Here is a 20,246-nt window from a genome sequence, read left to right as displayed (position 1 = left end):
ACAGGAATCCAGGTTAGATCAAAGAACCACACTGATCTTTTGAGATCTGAGATTCTGGTCTATGTTGACATGACTGCCTCACATCGTTTCTGCAGATGTGTCAGCTGCGGGTTCATGCTGCCAATCTCCTGTTCTACCTCACCCCCCCCAAAGGCGTCATGGTGGGCTCAGATCTGGCGGCAGGGGAGGCCACTGAAGTTCACTGAACTCATTGTCATCTTCATGAAACCAGTTTGAGATGATTCAGATAGGCTGTGGAATCCAACCATGAGAAAACACTCCCTACACCATAAGTCACCACATTAATTAATGCTATTGACGCCAAACTCTGACCCTTCCATCTGCTGCCTCAGCAGAAATCCAGATTCATCAGATGTTTTTCAAGTCCTCAACAGTCCAGCCTCAGGAGTGGAACCTGATGTGGTCTTCTGCTGCTTCCTCATTGTTCGCCCAGATGCTCTTCTGCTCACCACAGTTGAAAGGAGTGGTTATCTGAGTTAGTTCTGTCGGCTTATTCTGGCCTAATCCTAATCACATAGTCTAATCCATGGTTTGGTGCGGCGACCATCTACAATATCAGTGTAATCAATACTATTCATATATCTGCCTCAACATTTTTACAAACGTGTGTTAGTTTAATGAAAGTTATGATTTCACTGTTCAAATGATTAGTATCCCATTTATCCGTTTTTAGTCTGTCTGTCTCTGTTCTGATGAATTTTGTATAATTTCACTTTCCACCAAACCCCATTCCCTGCTCACTACTGGTTCAACTGGTTCTAAAGACATGTCAGACCTCTGCTGGGGCTGTGACAGAGCCAGATACTCAAATGGCATGTACCCAATAGCATATTAAGCAGCGTAGCTCAGTGGCTGCTGGATTGTGTCCATTTATGCAGGATGTGTCCATCTGGTCAGAGTGACTTACTGTACATGTACAGAACAGGAGAGGACAGTCTGACTTTTTTTTGTTTTTGTTTTTGTTGAGCATATAGATTTAAGGATGCAGCAGCTCATGAACTTGTAGAGATGGCAAAGAGAGATAAGAACTTTTTTCATCTACCCTCATACAGGCACTCAATCTACTCACGGCTCAGTTACATTGAAGTTTCTGCAGAAATCCATCCCAGTTTAACTTGAGGAAAAAAATGCCTCAACTCCCAACAGTTTTCTGGTTCACTGATTGAGGAAAGTTATAAATACACCATGAAGCAAAGGAAAAACAAGTGTTTCACCAAACTGTGACTCAGTCACTGATCTTACTATCTATATAAAGTCACATCCACTAAATGTAAAAAAAAAAACACAAACCACAGTTTATTGTAGAGTTAAAAGTCATACAGTAGTTACACCATCCTGAGTAAACTGAATAAACCATCTGGATTTCAAAGAAGGCAACAAAAAAATATTTTAAAAAAGACTTTAAGACAATTAAAATGGATGTAAATGGAATGGAAAATGCAATTTGGTGCAGGTATGAAACATACTAAAACAATCTACTTAAATCTCCTAAATATATCAGAGTCTCTCTCTCTCTCTCTCTCTCTCTCTCTCTCAGACACACAAACACACAGCTTATTGGTCACTGGAGCGAGCTGCGGCCTCAGCCACCTCGTTCCTCAGTAGTGCAGAGTTTACAGGGGAAAAAAAGCAGCACAGTTTGACCTGCTTAATAAAAAGTTTCACATCATCATGGAGCCACCAGTGGACAGTAAAGCTGAGGGAAACAGGTGACACATCCACTCAGTGAGGTCAAGCAGTTCGATCTTTGGATCTTTTAGGAGGAGGGTCTTCTTCGGAGGCATACTGTCACTCTGGTGCTTTTCTCTGACTGGGAGCAAAGTCTGCTCCTCGATTTTAGCCCGCACCATTATGATCCAAAATAACCTGCTCAGCAGACACAACCTGGAGGCCGCAGTCTTCACACAGAATTCCTCTGATGTACTCTCACCCTCACCTTGGTGTGCTTTCTGAAAGAGAAACACAACTGTTGAGTGTTTGCATGACAACTACAAGAAAATAGTAAAGACAGTTCAATATGAAGTGGGAAAAGTTCTGATCTTGTGAGGTTATTTGTCTTTCTTTGATGAGCTGGGATACAAAGTTCAGACATGTGATGCTAAAAGGCGGGTGAACAAATAGCAGTTTGCAAGACTGCTGTGTAAACAGAATCACACTGAAGCTCTGGCAGAATCAAGTTAGGGCTTGTGACTGTTCTTTACCGTTGTGGCGGTGACACCATGCACTTCCAGAGGACGGCATAGAGGGCAAGCAAAAAGGCGATGAACACTGTGGCTGCAATTGCACCTAAAAGCACAAACATACATATGTTTATGTGCACATGTAAAAATACAACTTCACACGTGCATTTGCCCCAAAGAGGACCAAGTGCAGTGTAGCGCGATTCACTTTTTAGGTCATATCTTCTGCAGGTGAGTACTGCAGAGATAATTTGTTTAGCTGCTTTTCATTCTGTTGAGCTGTACGAACCAGTCCCTCCACAGTAAACAAAAAAACTATGGTTCATGACTGCGTATCCATATGCATGTAGTTGTGCTCCTCATTTTCCTATCCAACCACAAAAATCCCCCACTCTGAAAGAAAATACTACTGTAATGTGTTTTCAGTGTTTTGGGAATTTCTCCTGTCAGAGGCTTTTTTAGTAAAAATCACTTTTCAGAGCCTAACACACTATGATCCTGTAGGCATAATGTTACTGATGAATATAGTGATAGACACTTATTTGAAAAACAAAACTTTCATACACAAGGTTTGATCCTGACCAACAAAGAGTTGTGTTTCAAAACAGAATAGTAGATGGTTCACAGCCGCCTGGGTTAAAGAAGTGTACACTTTTATTATATGACTCGTATATAGGCACCACTTTCAGGCTCAACTCCCACAAATGCTGTCCCCCAGTTTGATCACACATCTGCATGGTTTCAGAGTGAAACACTTCCCTATGTATTGATGGGGGCTAGGGGAAAAAAAAAAAACAAAAAACCACATTGCGATTATTTGGCAGATATTATAATTTGCTATGAGTTGGAATGGTCATTTTTGTATTTCATTTTCACTGAAAAAAAATACCTTTAACGAAAAAGAAAATTGCAGCATGGATATTTCTCTTGGCCATACTGTGATTTGGATAATATTTCCATTTAATTGTTCAACCCTAATGGGGACAAATGGCTGTTTATCCCCTCCCCATGCAAACAGAGGCATGGAAACATGAGGGTCCTGGGGTCACCAAAGGGCTAAAGTTCTCTAGTACAAGGTTCAAATGATAAGCAAGAAACATATATTGTAAGTCACCACAACAGTGCATATTTAAAACCCTCAGAGAGAAAGAAGTGCGTGTTATGGAAGTGTTTTCCTTTGAATGTGTTTGACAAAAACGCTGGTCTGTACTTTTGGAAAATCCTGGTTTCTGGCTCAGCCAATGAAATCAACCCAAAGCAGTGGTGTCAAAATCGTAACACCTGTACTGTTCTACTGCCAGATAAAATGTTTGAAAGCCTGGCCGGCTGTTGGTGGTGTGATTTGACCCCCACCCCCCTTATTTGTAGGGCTTGACTCTCTTGAGTAAAATAGGCGGTCTTTCTTTGTAAGCTGTTGACTCAAGGTGGTATATATTACGAATCAGGTGTTCTCCTCTGAAACAGATCCTGGGTCTGTAAAGACATCAGATTTAGGTCAAAGTGGTGCTCACCAGGGATGATCCCACTGCTTCTGGTTGGAGAGTCCTCTGTGCAGGAAGGACAGGGGGCGGCTGCAGCTGAACCTGCATGGGTAAAAAAAAAAAAAAAAAAAAAGGAGTATTTGAAAACAATGCTGATATAAGAAGAATGCGTGAATGGTGCATTTGCCTACAAAAGTAGGTCATTAGAGAGAATTAGATTGAAATTAAAAATGTCCATGTGAGTCAGAAAGCTAAGGATATAGCCTTGGGACTGATCCCTATTAAAATGCAGGTGGGTGAACAGAGTAAAACACCCCATCATACATCAACCAAAAAAACACCTCAATAATACAGTATGTGGCTCTGGGGGCAACAGCTTCATTCCAAACCAAATGTATCAAGCTTCTCTTTTGTCTTTAACCTTTATTTAACCAGGCATCACGAGGTCACGATGTGCAGTGTTTGTCGAAGCTGTGTCAGAGTTGTGTATTCAAATGTGTGGCTGTCATTTCTGAATATTACAGCTCTGTACAGGTCTGCAGTGCAGCACTACCCCTTCTTTTGTCAGTGGGCCTCCAGGAGCCTGTTTGTTATGAAGATTTCCAAACTGTCTGCAGTTACAGCAAGAACCAATCAGTTAACACTCCTGGTGTCCTTTTCAATCAGTAACTAATTTGCTATATTTTATTATATGCATTCCCATGTGTATCTATTTCCCCCTTATTTCTACATTGAGTAATGCTTTTTTACATTTCTTGTGACCACTATACTTTCTCTTTGCACAGAAGAGCACTTTGCTATTTATCTTGTGCTGCTCTGAACTAAAAGTAGTGTTGATTGACAGTCACCTGAAGCTGACACACATGTTACTGGAATTTACCTGAAGTGGATCTCCCTGTTTATCTGGCCCTCTAATCGGATTTAATTATGTTAAAGTCAGGGCCCTGTTTGTGTGCTTCTGATATCCGTGTGCACTGAGGGCCGCACCTGTGATTCAGCCTCTTACTAGAATTAAACACAAAAGATACCAACTTGCAACTAAAAATTACAATTACTCTGGATGCTCTATAACCCGGACAGGCTGAACAGTTTGGACCTCCCTGGGGAGCTCCTGACTAAAACTGGAGAGGAGGACAGAGGAGATCAAACTCACCATTGTTCTGCTGAACAGCATGTAAAAGCTGCCGCGTAAGATCTGGGTCAACCATCTGAAAATGCAGCAGAACATTAATATGAGAGCATAGGGCACGGTCAGAGCAGGAAACACCACTTCAGCTCGGGTAAAAAAAACAAAACAAAAAACAAACAAACCAGATCGTCATGTGCATGTTAAAAGAAAATCGCCCATTTGTGACTTTTACATTTGTTAGGAAGAGAAAAGAGAGAGAGAGAGAAAGAGGGGAAAGTCGTTGCAGGACAGAGCAGCAACAAGCCACGCTGCCTCCAGCTGGGGAGGGAAACTTGCTGCAGGAAGTCCTGAACAATGTGGAGAATCAGAGCTCTCAGGGCAACGACAGACACAAAGATAAGAAGTGTGCAAGTGAGACATGTCCCCGAAACATTTCCGTTGTGAAAGCACTTGTTCCTGCAGCTTACAGGCCGAGGAAAACCCGCTGCCAGTCATTTCATAAACTCTTTAAAATCCTACTCAACATAGGTTTGTAAACAGCACTGAAGTGCCACTTAAGAACGACTATATCCCGACAGAGACTCATTCTGCATCGTGGTGGGTTTCTGCTCTTTAGAAAACACGTTTGCCCTTTTGGCTTCTTACCTTCGAGCCGTTTCCGTGGTCGACAACAGTTTTGCTGTTCTTGTTTACCGCCGTCCACATTGTTGTTGAGGTCGTGCGGTCAGACTTCTGCAGCTCATGCTGTTTTCCTCTCGCCCCAGCTGAGCGCTCAGACGCGCCTCCCGTGCTGCGTTCAAGTGCCGCTTTCTGAAACTCGTACATCAGAAGTGGCATAGGCAAGATCCTCGGCACATGTTGCGTGAGGTATTTGAGGGTCTTAAAGATGAAAGAGGAAAAATGTTTTTTTTCTACATGCTAATCACCTTTCTAATCACCGTTTGTGATCATTTGCAGGTTTTATTAACTGAACACACTCGGCTCTTTCATTGACTGCGTGAATATTAAGTTACAATATTTCCTACAACTAGAGACCAACTGCTGACCGTCCTGCAGAGAGGCCACGGTCCTCAGTTTGCTGGTTGAAGATATACATATGAAAGATAAGACTGTTGATTCCCTGTTGCTGGACAGGACAACTTAACTGTTCCATTGTTTTACAGGATGTCCACAGACACCTCACTGCCACCTTAGAAAAAAAACCTGAAATCAACCTGAAACAATGAAGACAGGTCACACCAGAAGTTATTTTTCTGTTTATCTAGGCAAGATCACATGCTCTGTAAAGAGTCAATGTTTGAACAAAACCATGTTCCAAAAACAAAAATGTTAATACAGACAAAAGAGAACTTTTTATTATGTGAAGTCTTTCAGTTTTAAATTTGCAGATGACATCTGGATGAAAACGTTTAATGCAGACTGTTTATCACACTGGTCAGTAAATAGCTACAGCATAACTCCATAGATTTGACAGATTTTTCGAATTCAGCACATGAACCGGAACTTTTGAAATGAAATCAAACAAATATCTCAGAAACAACCCTGGACAAGTTTCACATGGGAGTTAGTCATAAGAAGAGCTAATACAAACGTCAATTATTGTCCTTTATGGGAAAGAATTCCATTTATTCTCTCTGCTTTAAAGAGAGACAACAGTCTGCAGAGATATTGCACAATTGTTTACACTGTAAAAGCAGAAAGAGCTAATTCTGATCTCAAACACACAAACACACACACAGGCACTCAACATCAATGCAGCCTGCAGATGTTGTATATAAGCAAATCATACACCCACACACACAGCAGAAAGAGAGCAGAGAAATGTCTTAAAATACACAACCAAAGGCATCTCCTCATCCTAAACTGATCAGCAGTTCATAAAGAAAGACATTGCTACCCAGTCAGAACTAAATTCAAAGCAAACAGTGCTCACAGTAAAAAAAAAAAAAAAAAAAAAAAGTCAGCCAAGGAGTGTGTAAAAATTAGAATGGGATGTGAAATCACTCAATTTATAATGATAATCACGCAACATGTCTGTTCATCTGTTTTAGGGGAAACTTGACTAGCACAAACTAAGAGGCCGGAGAGTGCAACGGCACCTGAGATTCCCCAGAATCACCTTAGTTACAAGATGGTCAGTGATCTTCAGTTTGTGAGGTACAGATGAGCCCTGGACTGCAGAGGTCCGAGTGGGCTACTGAACTCTGAAAACCTGCTTAAGTGTTGTGTGTTGGCTACAAGAGTGAAAAGCATGGCTATAGTGCACAGAGTAAAAGAATAGCTTACTGTCCTGCTCATGAGATGACATGATTCTTACACAGGACAGGGGAGGTTACATGTTAGCCACACTGCAATAAGGCTGCATCTATGGTGAAACATCTGTCTACATTTTACATCTAATCTCCAACTTCTCATCAGCTTTAAGACGCATCATCACACAATAACACAATCGCCCAAAGTGGGAATGTTTAAGATTTCATTTGAATTCTATCAGACAAAGAAAATAAATCATGTAACTTAATCCAGTATAGCAAAGACATTTAAAAAAAAAAAAAAAAAGAAAAATGTAAAATTGAGCGAGATTTTGATATCACACGTCCAAGCAGCCACTCAGCTGTCTTGGCCGACATTAGAGTTTTTAAATTCACCTCAACCTTGAGGCTTACTGGAACTATATAGTACATAAACAGGGCCACCTAGTGGGCATGAAAATTATAATTGCAAGAAAAAACAGTTTTGAAGAATTGAACTGAAGCAGTGACCCACTGTATGAATTCACAAGATAAGACTGTGAGATTGTCAGAGTTGCCTTGAAGCAGAAGCACAACCGTGGTTAATACTCTTTCAAAAAACTTTAAGATTTGAAATCAAACTATTGAGATTCGATCAAATCTGAATAACATTAAATGGTTTGAAGGTAACACATCACCAATACACAACGTCACACTATTATGTCCTCAGCTGGTATTGAAACACCGCACAGATGATTACCCTTTAAAAGGTTAAAAATAATTCAAAGGTTACTTCTTCCTCTGGCCGAACCCCATCACTCCTTCAGCCCCCATCAGTCACAATCCGGACAGGTCAAATTTAAATCCCGGATTAGACAGTGTCAGTTCTGTCCTTTGTGTTGAGAGCTGGTGACTGGTGCATGATGGGAGATGTAGGACAAGCAGAAAGGCAGAGACAGGTGTGTCCACGTGGACGAGGCAGCGACATCACATGATTTCACAGCACGAGTTCTGTTTCCGTGCCTGCGGGGGTTAACGTGGACACACACACACATACACAGTAAGGCATCTAATCAGTGATTGGCCGACAGCCTTACTGTCCAGTCCAATAATAACAAGATCATTCATCAGTACTCACAGTCTTGTAGAAGGCTTTGGACTGGTTTCCCAGGTGCTCTGACTTTGCCACGAGATCATCCAGTTTCTCTCCTCTCTCCAACAAACTTTCCATGGTGTTGTGCTACAGAAAACAAAACGTTTGTTTATCAAGTAGTGTGCAATGTAAAGACTTCGACTTGACAAGTGCTTGGGAAAGGGTACATAATGTTTCAGGCATGTAAAGTCACAATAAAACAGATGCATTGATAACAGACATGGGGTCTACAGATTATTATTGTTTATAGCAGTATTTACAGGGACCAGTTAAGGCTGAGATGACACTGCATCTTGCCCCTACCATTTTAGTTTACTAGTTAGTTTTAGTTTACTTATCCTATGTGTGTGTCCTATAATGGAAAACAAAAAAAAATCTTCTAATGCCTCTATTTCAGTGATTAATGTGCATATTATTCATCCTGCTGAGCTTTGATTGGGTTCCAGCTAAGGGAGGTATTTTACCAAAATGATCTTTGTCTCATCCAGCTCTGCCTGCACTTTGGTCATTGCATCTGCTTCTCTGGGGTTCTGGGGGAAAAAACAGAGCACAAAAACAAGACAACAGGCTGTCAGGTACACTGATATTGTTCTCAGTCTGCAATGACAGTCTAGTCACAGTTGTAGGCTATCAGGGCTCTCCTTTGATCTATTTTCTGATAAACAGATTACACACTGACCTGGTATTTAGACAGGTGAATATCTAGGGCTTTGTAGTTTATTGTTTCAGGACTACCAGAGGGCCAGTCTATACTGTCCACTTGCCTGGAGAAATCCTCTAATACCTGAAAAAAAAACAGTCAGAAACCTCAATACTGAAAAAGCGAAATTCAATAATTATTTACATATTTCTGTACACACCTTGTCCAGCAATGTGAAACAGACTCTCTGTGGGTACTCAGTATCTGCAATCACCACAGCACCCAGGTTGTCATTTCTCACATACACATGGCACAGGTACTCTGAAAGAAGAGAGAAACCATGCAGGCCACCATCAGAACAAAGTGTGATAGAAAAAGCACTTCCTGGTTTCAAGGTACTGCTGAACTCAGAGCCTGTTGGTTCACTTTTTTAAGAAGAGCAAAAGTAAAACTGACAGTTTCATGTAAAGCTTAGCATTGTTCACCATAAGAAGATAAGAAGGCTACTCATATACACTGTGGCTTTGCAATCCCTGACATTTGGTGACATCAGCTTCATATGGCCTTTTGATAATTCAGCTTGTTCAATGCTGACGGTGTAAAGTGGTGTGTTTATATGTTGTGGACCAATGGGAGGAAGAAGGAATCATTTGCCTCGGTTGCTGGAAAACAGAACTGAATCAAATGAGAAAAATTGCAGCTTCCTTTTTCTGTCCTTTAAAAAACATTGTTAAATGTTATCTATCCATCAGACCCTATATATGTGAGTGGACAACAAAGCAAGGGAGTTAGTTTATGCACCTATGTGAGAGCAGCTAACCTAGACAGCAGTAGAGGGACTTGGCTTGTTTACCATTTGGTTGGTGTGATATTTCATTACTTCAAGTATGACAAACTAAACTAAACTAACCACGCCCCCACAGCCCTTAGTCATTTCAGTCAAACTGGGTAAAATCAGCTTCAACTGAAATTTAAGTTTGCGAGAATGATTGTTTCCAAAGTTTTACAGCTCTGTTTTACCTTGTTCTTTGACAGAGGCACGGCTTCCTTGTGATGTTCGTTCAACAATCAAGGCACTGGTGAAGGTCATGAACTCCTGAACACTAAACAAACCAAAACAATGACGTCACTACGTGGAAAACACAAAACAGCCAAATACATCTACTCTGCGAAGGTCTAGAATCAAATTGAGTATTGCGAAAATGTAAAAACAAAGTAGAAGTTAAAACGTCTTAGATAAAAACGTCAGTCTGGTGTTGTGGTAGTGACCAGTCAGACGTACCTGGAGCGCTGGAAGAAGCTGAAGGAGGACAGGTCGTAGGCCGCTTTGAGGAGATTGGCTTTGGTTGCTCCCTTGTGGAGGATGCTGAGGCTGTAGAGCTTCATACTGCCGCCGTATCAGTTCGGGTCAATCGGTCACACACAGTCCTGATTATCTAATTTGGAGGATGACACAAGCACAATCACATGGGAGCGTTATCCCTTATCCAGCTCATCCACATAGCCTCCCGGCTAACAAAGCGGCTAAAGAAATTTGAGTGAAATACAACTGACAAGTGAAAGCAACCGCCTTGTTTAGAGCTAACAAGCTAACCGGCTATTGTTAGCTATGGTCGGCTAAAGTAAATGATTTTCTCCGGGCGAAGATCGATTGGTTGATTGCCAGCGACCAGTACAAACTTGCAATATACTGACAATAACGTAAATGAGGTTTTGAACTTGTATTCCTTTCTGAAATCAAGTCAACACGGTTAGCTACAGATGTTATCCGGTCTTCGTGAGGCCTCGGCTAACTTACCAGACAAATCAGCTGTAAACAGTTTGAGTTCCGTCAAAACTACCGTATAAACTTCTTATTTCACATAAACTAAAAGTCCCGAAGTGTAAAAAAAGACGTCCAGCGACCTAATCACGATGTTGTTTGCGCTAACTAGCTAATTTTCAAGAAGCAGTTGAGTGACCAATCACCACGTCACGATCCTCAAACGGTCCAACTGGATATTGGGTCCGGTGGAAACAAAGACGCCTCTGTTTTCCTAGTTCCTGTTTATAAAATAAAATGAAATGTCATGGTTGTGTAGTGAAGTATTTACGTAATGTAAAGCACATGTACAGTATATCTCTCTAGTCAGCCTATAGAGAGCCTACCAGTCAAATGATAATCGTAGAAATTGACATATATGAAATAATTATATCAATATATGACCATGAGAAGAATACTGATTATTGTATTGTATTATTTTCTAATGTAACTTTAACCAATGGATGTGGGGCAAAGAAAAAAAGAAAACCCACCATCATCATCATCATTATTGGTCCTATTATTTGACCAAAAAGTGTTGGAGGCCTTGCGAGTCCTTCAACTGTTTTGTCTACAAAAAACATGCCACCCTCAACTGATGTTTTCTCGGGTAATCTTGCTCCATTTAACAATTTCAGCCGGCCACTTAACTCAGTGGTGAGTGTTTTCCATGGCAGAAGTGTGTCTGTAATTCATTTCCAAGGCAACACATTGAAATCGTTTTGGCATGGAAACGGCCAAGTCTCAGGCGCATCAGCTACTGAGGGGTCAGCTAAATCTGCAGGGGAGGGGATGCGTTTTCTTTCCCGGAAAAGTTTTGGTGGCGTTAAGACATTGAAGTGACAATGTCAGTAAGAAGTTCAGCTACGAACTGGAGGTTGCCTTAATGTTTTTCTCAGCTTTTGCTGAAAATCTAATGGTTCACCACGGAGAGGAAGGTCACGGATGGGAAACTTTCTCTACTCTCTTGTTTAACTGGCTGTTGGAGGACCATGCGGATTAACTGGACTTGTTAACTGCAAGAATGAAAACAAAGCCACACTCTTTTTTACATGGTATATTTGCAGCAATGAAGATGAATCCGTAGTTTTTTTTTGTTTTTTCATACGATGTCTTTAAGAATAGAAATAAAGGCAAAGACTGATTTCATAAAATGTGTGCAAGAATGAAGATGAGTCCTTAGTTTTCCAACCTGAAAATATCTGCAAAGACTATTTATAACACTTAGGTCCTGCTTACCAGTTAGATCTTGAAATTACTGCAAATGTGTGTTTGACCTGTGTTTCGGACTTGCTGCTGAACATGATGTAGACCAAACGTGTTGGGAATAATAATGGTCGGGCAGTTTCCCATTAAAGGATAAAGCTTTCTTTGCACTTGATGCACGGACTCCGAGATAAAACATCATAACAGCAGAAACTTGGGACTGAAGGAGTGAACTTCCGCTGCAGAGCACTGATGGTCAGTAGGGCACTCAGGATTTAATCCTCGTACGATGGATAAGGTAAATACATAAAACAAAAGTTTAGTTCAGTTCAGCTCATGAAAGTTTCAAGGTTGTGTTTTCCAGATGACATGTCCCTCATACTGAGCATGCACCTGCTTCTTCCCTGGCGTGGCACGTAAACAGATCAAAAATGAAAATCTATCTTTCTATCTATCTTTTAAGTTAATATGTACCCATGGAATAAAAGTAACTGGTTAAAGGTTTTTGGGTAAAGCAAGTTAAGTAGTCTAACTAAAATTAAGTAATTAAACTAAACTAAACTGTAACTAATCATACATCTAAGTGAGCAAATAGGCAAACTATGTAATTGAGTTTGTAAGGAGAGTAAGACCTCTACACCTGTGGAATGGGCCCATGGCTGCGGCATGGGTCTCCAGTTCAAGGGCACTTTAACAGAAGTGCTTATATGATAGGAAGTAAGTCATTAAATAAGAAGTTAAGCACACTTTCAGCAAGTTAAACGTACATATCTGTTTCATCGTTGCTCTAACTGGATGCAGTACATGTTCCAGCAGGCTACTGAGTCGAATGCTTTCCACTTCATCAGGCTAACCCTAATGAATCAGCTCATGTGCAGCAGCGAACAAGCTCTGACACAAATTCCTTGATGTACAGTATGAGGTAATATACCATAAGCCTTCTGATCTTTACATTTCCTTTTCCTGTAATCGAGTAACATGTTGGCTCAGTCATTTACGTTGAGAGACAGCTGGCTGAATGGAAATCCATCAGGCAGGTCCCTATGCAAACAAGCCAGTAGGTTAAATTAACCAGATAATCAGCTATTGACAAGCACTTGGCACACATTCAACTCTTATCCATAAATGGACGCAACACAAACTGAGTCTTGTGTATGTGTGTGGGGGTGTGTGTGTTTTGCACCATGATTAAATTATTATATTATATTATTATATTATATTTCTTCAGTCAACATTTCTTGATAAAATATTTTAATTCAGTTTTTCCCACTGTACTCTCACCTGTGTTAGACCCAGGAACAATGTGTGCAAAGACACTCTCTGCAAAAGTCAAGCTGTACATCCTCCCCAACACAGATGAAACACACATATATGAAACTTGAAATTTATGTGCAAAATTACCAGTAATGACGTTCTCCCTTTGGGCTCATCTTTTCAACCCAACTGATCAACAGGTGGGTACATCATTGCAAACACTTGTTCAGACACAGAACTTTGTTTCTGGTAGGCTATAGATCCAAAAGTTTTATACCAAACACTGTAGCTATGTCAAGCTAAACTTATTGGAAATGTGTATAAAATGATGGACGGGACATCTGGGATGTTTATAGTTTTTGGTAATGGTGAATAAATACAAAACATATGATCTTCTGTTTAAATATTTTATGCAGTTTAAGTTATATATAGATTCAATGAAACACCTACTTGATGTTTTTAAAAAGCATGGACAAATATTCTTTTGCCCCAAACTTAAAGCCACTAAAGTTGACATTTAAGAGGTCTAAAATGTGTTTTACATATCAGAGGGTATAAATTATACACAGTATAACTCTATTGCATAAATGTGCTTGTCTTTAGGTCAGTGTCACTATTTGGGTTTACTTAGAAATCCTACTGTCAGGGCACTGGGGGAGAGGGTCACAGTTATCTCACAGCCAGAGGTCAGAGCTTTTCTTAGCTCTGACCTCTGGTCAGGTAAACTACTGGAGCTGATAAGCACAAGAGGCCTTCACCTGCAGTATACTATTGTTAGTTTTAGAGGTCATTCATCCCACACTGTTGCTAATTTTAGACATGTTTCTAAATTTACAAATATATGTGTAATACTCTCAGGCCTCTGAGGTTGAGCAACCCTGTGGCATTGCATGTTGCCCTTCTAAATAAAGACATGATGAGTTCAAATCCCAAGGTTCATGTTCAGATTTATTTGATTTGTCCTGTTGGTGGGCTGTAAAATCTAATTCGGTTGAGTTCAAGGTCACAGGTCACACCTTGCCACATGAAGGCAAAGAAGAAGTCACAGAACCAACTCTAAAGTCTTTTATGACAGGTTAAATGGCCATCTGAGATAGTTTGTATATCTTAACAGGGATGGCTCTTCAGTTCTTGACACTGAAAAATCAGCAATTATTGTAAGATTGTTTTTTTTTCTTTTTTTAATGTAATTTTAACTTAGTAAAGGAAAATCTTAATGGACAAAAAGTCTTGTTTCATGTGTGTTTACCAGCAGCTAAACTGAGTAACAGACCAACAGTTTGCTCAAAACATGTCACTAGATCAGAATTAGATTAGAATATTTTGTCATTAATTATCAGTATTTGTAAAGTCATTTACAACGTTATCATTCATAAAATCAATCGTTTAGAATGTAGTTTCATGTGAGTAAGTGGGGCAAATGTTAAACAATTCAGCATCTTTTAGTTCATAATATTTCTATGTTTCATTTGAGATTTTTTCAGCAAAGAAAAAAAAACATTTGGTATATTTAATCGTGATAGGGCTCTTGTAATTTGTAGATTAAATATGCGAATATACATATTTTACAAATCCATCCAAATCCTCTACCAGTCGATGATATGCTTAAATATGGCTCCCTGTAAAAAAAACTGAGCTTTTTTACAAAGCTTCAGTTTTACTTTTTAGAGATAAGGTCACATAGATTTTTGGCTTTCTTTTTTTAAACTTTGTGCAAAGGCTGTACTTCTGGATGTGTGTGTGTGTGTTTGTGTGTGTGTGTGTGTGTGTGTGTGTGTCTGTGTGAGCCTACGTTGCCAGATGGGGTGATTTTGAGAAGGGGTGGGCATTTACGTCTGATGCATCCAGCCCACTTCACCTGAGCATAAAAACAGCTGAAGTTCTCATTCAGAGGCGCTCACACTTCACTGACTCTGCACACACACAGGTTGGACACACACTCACCACACACCTAGAAACACACGCAGAAGCTCATTTAGTTAAAGCCGTAAAAGATGCCGTGTGTCAGCTCTCAGCTCTCTAAGCAGATGGTGAAGATACCTTGTAGCTACAGCTCTGTGGTTGATGAAATCCTCATGGTAAGATTTGCTTTTCTGTCACTAGTGATGAAATAAGACTTTGTAGACTTAGTTTTGCTATGGATTTGTGTTTTTTACCCCCTGTGACTGTTCTGTGATTTAACACCAGACTTCTCCAAGTTGTTTGAGAGGAAACTCTGGCTGAGGAGCTCGATTAGATTAGATATTCAGATACTTTTGTTCTGTACTATATTAAAAAATATGGTTGCATGAGTGAGTCCTTTATTTCAATGTGGCCTATTGTAAATGAGTGTTTTTGGTTTTAACTGTAGTTTTCTCTTGCTCTTTCTGCATCATCTCATTTGTGTCTGCTCTAATTCCTTTTTCTGCTGTTTACCATGTCTGGTTTTCACTGCATCATCATTTGAAAATAAGTTAAAGCTTTGTGGTTTACCAACATTTTGTCCAATGCATATGACGTAAAACTAAAGAAAGATCATTGTGTGCAGTTCCTGACCTGCTCTTCTCTCCTCTGGTTGCAGGTAGAGCAGATCCTGTCAGAGTTCAGACTGAATAAGGAGGAGCTAAAAGAAGTCATGAAGAGGATGCAGCGTGAAATGGACAGAGGACTGCGTTTAGACACGCACGAGGAAGCCAGTGTCAAAATGCTTCCAACATACGTCTGCTCCACCCCTGAGGGATCAGGTAAATAAACTCCTCCAGATGAGACCAATCTGTCATCTAATCCTCATCAATAGGGCAGGTAAAGCTAGTACGTGCATTCAGATGTGGTGTATGTTTTGACAGAGGTGGGCGATTTCCTGGCTCTGGACCTGGGAGGGACAAACTTCCGTGTGATGCTGGTCATAGTGGGTGAAGATGAGGAGAAGAGCTGGAAGGTGGAGACCAAGAACCAAATGTACTCCATTCCTGAAGACGCCATGACAGGGACTGCTGAAATGGTCAGTAATTCTAGCAAGTGTTAATTTTTGATATCTGTAGGCATCCACTTCTAGAGCTGATATAGCTCTTTGACACTGTTCAAGAATAAATTCTGAGAAGTGCCAAAAAAATTCCAAAGGGCCTGCTCTGGTGTGGTGTGGACTTAACACCTCTCAGAATTAAATTAGTACTAATTATTGTGTATTTTTCCTCATCTTGCATCCTCTCTCTTTCTCACTGTGCAGCTATTTGACTACATAGCAGAGTGTATGTCGGACTTCTTGGACAAACACCACATCAAGCACAAGAAGCTTCCTCTGGGTTTTACCTTCTCCTTTCCGGTACGACATGAGGACATTGACAAGGTAGGAAGTTATACTTTTAAACAATGGCCTCCATCACATTTTCCCCAACAAAAAAAAAAGTCTGTTTTTAATTCACTTTATTTGCCAGATGTATAAAAGGTTTAAAATGTATTATAAAATATATACATTGAGCTTTGTCTTTGTCTTTCCACAGGGTATCCTGCTTAACTGGACCAAAGGCTTCAAGGCTTCTGGGGCAGAAGGGAACAATGTTGTGGGTTTACTCAGAGATGCCATCAAGAGACGAGGGGTGAGTTGCGTTTTATTTCAACTTAACATTTATAACAGTGAGCAAGTCCAGACAGGTATTCAACACCTGTTTATGTGGAAATGACTGTTAATTGCATTGTGATGTGGATGATCTCATTCAGGACTTTGAGATGGATGTGGTTGCCATGGTGAATGACACAGTAGCCACCATGATTTCCTGCTATTACGAGGACCGCAGCTGTGAAGTTGGGATGATTGTTGGTAAGAAGTTGCGTTCACTCACATATGCTCATACGCACTAATAATGTTCATAAACGTGCTCACACATATACACATGTGTACTCAGCCCGACACTGCAGGTCTAATGTGTGTATCTGTGCTTTTTCCCCAGGTACTGGTTGTAACGCATGTTACATGGAGGAGATGAGGACTGTAGAGTTGGTAGAAGGGGAGGAGGGCCGGATGTGTGTAAACACAGAGTGGGGGGCATTCGGAGATAACGGGGAGCTGGAGGAGTTCAGACTGGAGTACGACAGAGTGGTGGATGAGACCTCGATTAACCCGGGACAGCAGCTGTGAGTAAAAGGGTGCACTCAGTTCAAGCATGCATTCAAATTCTCAACACGCACCCCCCCCACCCCCCCTACTGTTTTTCTGAATTAATTGTCCTTCTGTGGCAATACTCACCTGACTCTCACCTGAGGTCTCTGCGTAGATGCTAAGCTAACAGTGATTTTTCATGATGGTGTTTGTAGATGGCCAGAGCCCTCATACATCACTGGGGTGGGGGTGGGGTGGTGGGGAGATGTCAGATTAATGATCTCTCTCTGCCGCTTGTCATAGCGCCTGTCTGCCTAATGGCTGTTTGCCTTTTGCACTGGCAGCCCCTTCACACAGACAACTGCTGAGCCCAGCCTCATTCAGCCTCTTAAGCACTGACGTTGCTGTCCTCATCCCGCTCCCCTTATCTACAGAGAGAAAGTTGTTTGCTCATGCATCGTCTGACGCACTTACTCCTTCCTGTTTCGTCCACCATTTCAACATTCTCTCCTCGACTCATTTTCCCCCTCCCTCTCTTTTCATATTTCTCTGTTTTTAAAGTGGCCTGTCTCTCTGGTTCTTGTCTCCTGTAGATATGAGAAGGTGATCAGTGGGAAGTATATGGGCGAGCTGGTCAGGCTTGTTCTGATGAAGCTGGTGAATGAAAACCTGCTGTTCAACGGTGAAGCCTCAGAGCTGCTGAAGACACGTGGCAGCTTCGAGACACGTTACGTCTCACAGGTGGAGAGGTGAGCGTCAATGAATTCTAACCTGGCTGCCTCTGCTACATTTTCCAAAATAAATGTTGCCTATAAGAAAAAATCAAAAAGATAAGATAGTTTAGTAAACATTATTATTCCATGTAGACATCCCACATAATGTGCACATAGAAACTACTGCTCTTCTTACTTTTGCCATTTTTTTTTTGTAGTGACACTGGCGACAGAAAACAAATCTACAATATCCTCTCCTCACTGGGTGTTCTGCCGTCAGAGCTGGACTGCGACATTGTGCGTCTGGTCTGTGAGAGTGTTTCCACTCGCTCTGCTCACATGTGCGGCGCGGGGCTCGCTGGTGTGATCAACCGAATGCAGGAGCGACGCAGCCAGGAGGCCCTGAAGATCACAGTGGGGGTTGATGGATCCGTCTACAAGCTGCACCCATGGTGAGGAATGCCTTGTGCTTTAGACTTTTGGATGTCTTAGTTTTCTGAAGAAAAAGCTCTAAGCAAAGCAAAACCCCACCCTAGTACACAATGTTTTCTAATTCTCCACGGCTAAGTGGCCAAATGAAGACAGCAAGCAAACAATCAGTCATCTGAAGCATCATTAACAGTAAATGAAATAAGAATTAAGTAGCAGGTACTGCACCAATATTCAACAGTCATACAATAAGAAATCCATTGGGAGGGAAACATAGATACCTTTCTCTTTTCAGTCTGACTGAAGAACACTCTACTCTTGCCGTGTTCTTGTTTCCTCTGTGTAAACACTAAACACTAAAGGTGTTGTTTCTCTATCTCAGTTTCCGCGACAAGTTCCACAAAATCGTCTGGGACCTGACGCCTCACTGTGACATCACCTTCATCCAGTCGGAGGAAGGGAGCGGTCGTGGGGCGGCCCTTATCTCCGCAGTGGCCTGTAAGATGGCTGCAAGCATGCTGACACAATAATGGGAACTGTGCACTGAGCTGTCTACCTGCAGGAGTGAGGTGAAGTAAAAGCCTGAACTCTGATCTGAGAACGCTGATGACATGTGGTCCACGGACGTGCAGCTCTGGCCGTTTCCAGGCTCTGAGGGATGTGTGTCAGTGAACTGGATGCTCATGGCCGGAGGATGTACAGACAAGAAAGCGGCAAACAATTTGTATCATAAACGTATTTGGTAGTACTGGACCGACTTGTTGCAATTTCAGTGTTTCTCAACTTTAAGCATTGGTTTACTGTTGTACCCAAAACATTAGGTGGCATGAAAGCTCATTTAAATTACATGCTCCCTGTGTATCACTGCCTGTTGATAGTGTTTGGGTATGGACTGGTCCATTTCAAAAATGGCTGATATATTGATGATAGTGTATTATAATACCAGAGTAAACTGGTTGATGTGCAACACAAGGATTCTTTTTGTAAATGCAATTGTATACTTCAGTATGACTACGTCAAATCCATTGCTTTGTTGTGTAGTAATTCCTGTTTGACATATTTCTTTGGTATCATTTATTTAAATTTTATGTTTACAATGTGTGTTAGCCGGTGTATGTGCATGATGAAATGTGCTTTGGATATGAATAAGCGTAACTGTAAATAAAATAACTTGATTAAACTAAACAACTCTAAATCTGTGTTGTTTTGCCAGAGATTTAATGACGCAGCTTAAATGAATTAACAAATGGTTTTTGAGTTATGTGAACCTGTAAACATCCTCTCATAACAGAACACTCAAAACACATCAAAACGATACTAATGTAATGACCAACACTGTGAAACTGAAGCAACTATGAAAAACACTCTGCTTTCAGTAATATTTTGTTTAACATGGTTTTCTCACATAAAAAGTGAAAAAAAAGAGTATTTCATTAGGTGGAATTGCTGATAAAAGAATCCAACAATACGCTCTTTTTCTCCATCATTTTTATATTTTCTTATCATTATTCCATCATTTTTTAACCTTAACTTACATTTTAAATGTTTCTACGACCTTTTCAGATTTTTACACATACATTTTTACTAATTACAATTAATGAATACCTTGCAACCTTTGCTTATATTTAAATAGCTGAATTAACTGAAAAATGGCTGTAAAATATGCATGAAATAAACATAAAATTATGTTCATATGACAACATTCCAAAAACACAAAACTACAACAAGAGTTGCAGAGTGATGCTGAACACAAAAATGTTTTGTTGTCTTAAAGTGATAGTTGAGGTTATTTGACGCGGGGTTGTGTTAGGTAGTCATGCGTTGTCAGTCTGTTACCTGCAGTAGATTTGGATCAGCGTGCTACCAGTCAGGAGAGGAAACGAGGAACAGGGCCGGCAGAAAAAATGTTTTAGACACTTCTAAAAGATTTCCA

At 40.7% G+C, this 20,246-nt stretch overlaps 3 protein-coding genes across 3 annotated transcripts; 1 reads left to right on the top strand and 2 right to left on the bottom strand.

The window, feature by feature from the left end:
* Positions 1-1,292: 1,292 nt before the first annotated feature.
* LOC139624406 (uncharacterized) lies at positions 1,293-5,695 on the bottom strand. The gene is made up of 5 exons (XM_071483490.1): positions 5,457-5,695; positions 4,836-4,890; positions 3,713-3,784; positions 2,223-2,307; positions 1,293-1,970 (listed from the first exon to the last, which is right to left on the bottom strand). Exons 1-5 carry the CDS (start codon positions 5,646-5,648, stop codon positions 1,922-1,924), a joined length of 453 nt encoding a protein of 150 aa, XP_071339591.1. The 5' UTR covers positions 5,649-5,695; the 3' UTR covers positions 1,293-1,921.
* A 360-nt stretch (positions 5,696-6,055) lies between these two features.
* Positions 6,056-10,832, bottom strand: ykt6 (YKT6 v-SNARE homolog (S. cerevisiae)). The gene is made up of 8 exons (XM_071483489.1): positions 10,634-10,832; positions 10,118-10,271; positions 9,856-9,938; positions 9,056-9,156; positions 8,875-8,979; positions 8,660-8,725; positions 8,181-8,282; positions 6,056-8,065 (listed from the first exon to the last, which is right to left on the bottom strand). Exons 2-8 carry the CDS (start codon positions 10,219-10,221, stop codon positions 8,030-8,032), a joined length of 597 nt encoding a protein of 198 aa, XP_071339590.1. The 5' UTR covers positions 10,222-10,271; positions 10,634-10,832; the 3' UTR covers positions 6,056-8,029.
* A 4,150-nt stretch (positions 10,833-14,982) lies between these two features.
* gck (glucokinase (hexokinase 4)) lies at positions 14,983-19,501 on the top strand. Its single transcript, XM_071483488.1, has 10 exons — positions 14,983-15,174; positions 15,657-15,819; positions 15,922-16,076; positions 16,302-16,421; positions 16,576-16,671; positions 16,793-16,892; positions 17,023-17,206; positions 17,765-17,920; positions 18,103-18,336; positions 18,696-19,501. The coding sequence occupies exons 1-10, from the start codon at positions 15,091-15,093 to the stop codon at positions 18,841-18,843; spliced, it is 1,440 nt and encodes a 479-aa protein (XP_071339589.1). The 5' UTR covers positions 14,983-15,090; the 3' UTR covers positions 18,844-19,501.
* The last annotated feature ends 745 nt before the right edge of the window (positions 19,502-20,246 follow it).

Source organism: Trachinotus anak, unplaced genomic scaffold, assembly GCF_046630095.1.
Source record: "Trachinotus anak isolate AG129_WGS33_773 ecotype Australia unplaced genomic scaffold, CSIRO_AGI_Tana_v1 ptg000008l, whole genome shotgun sequence".
Classification (NCBI taxonomy): domain Eukaryota; kingdom Metazoa; phylum Chordata; class Actinopteri; order Carangiformes; family Carangidae; genus Trachinotus; species Trachinotus anak.
Note: the sequence above shows the minus strand (reverse complement) of the source record. Positions and strands in the feature narration are given on the sequence as shown.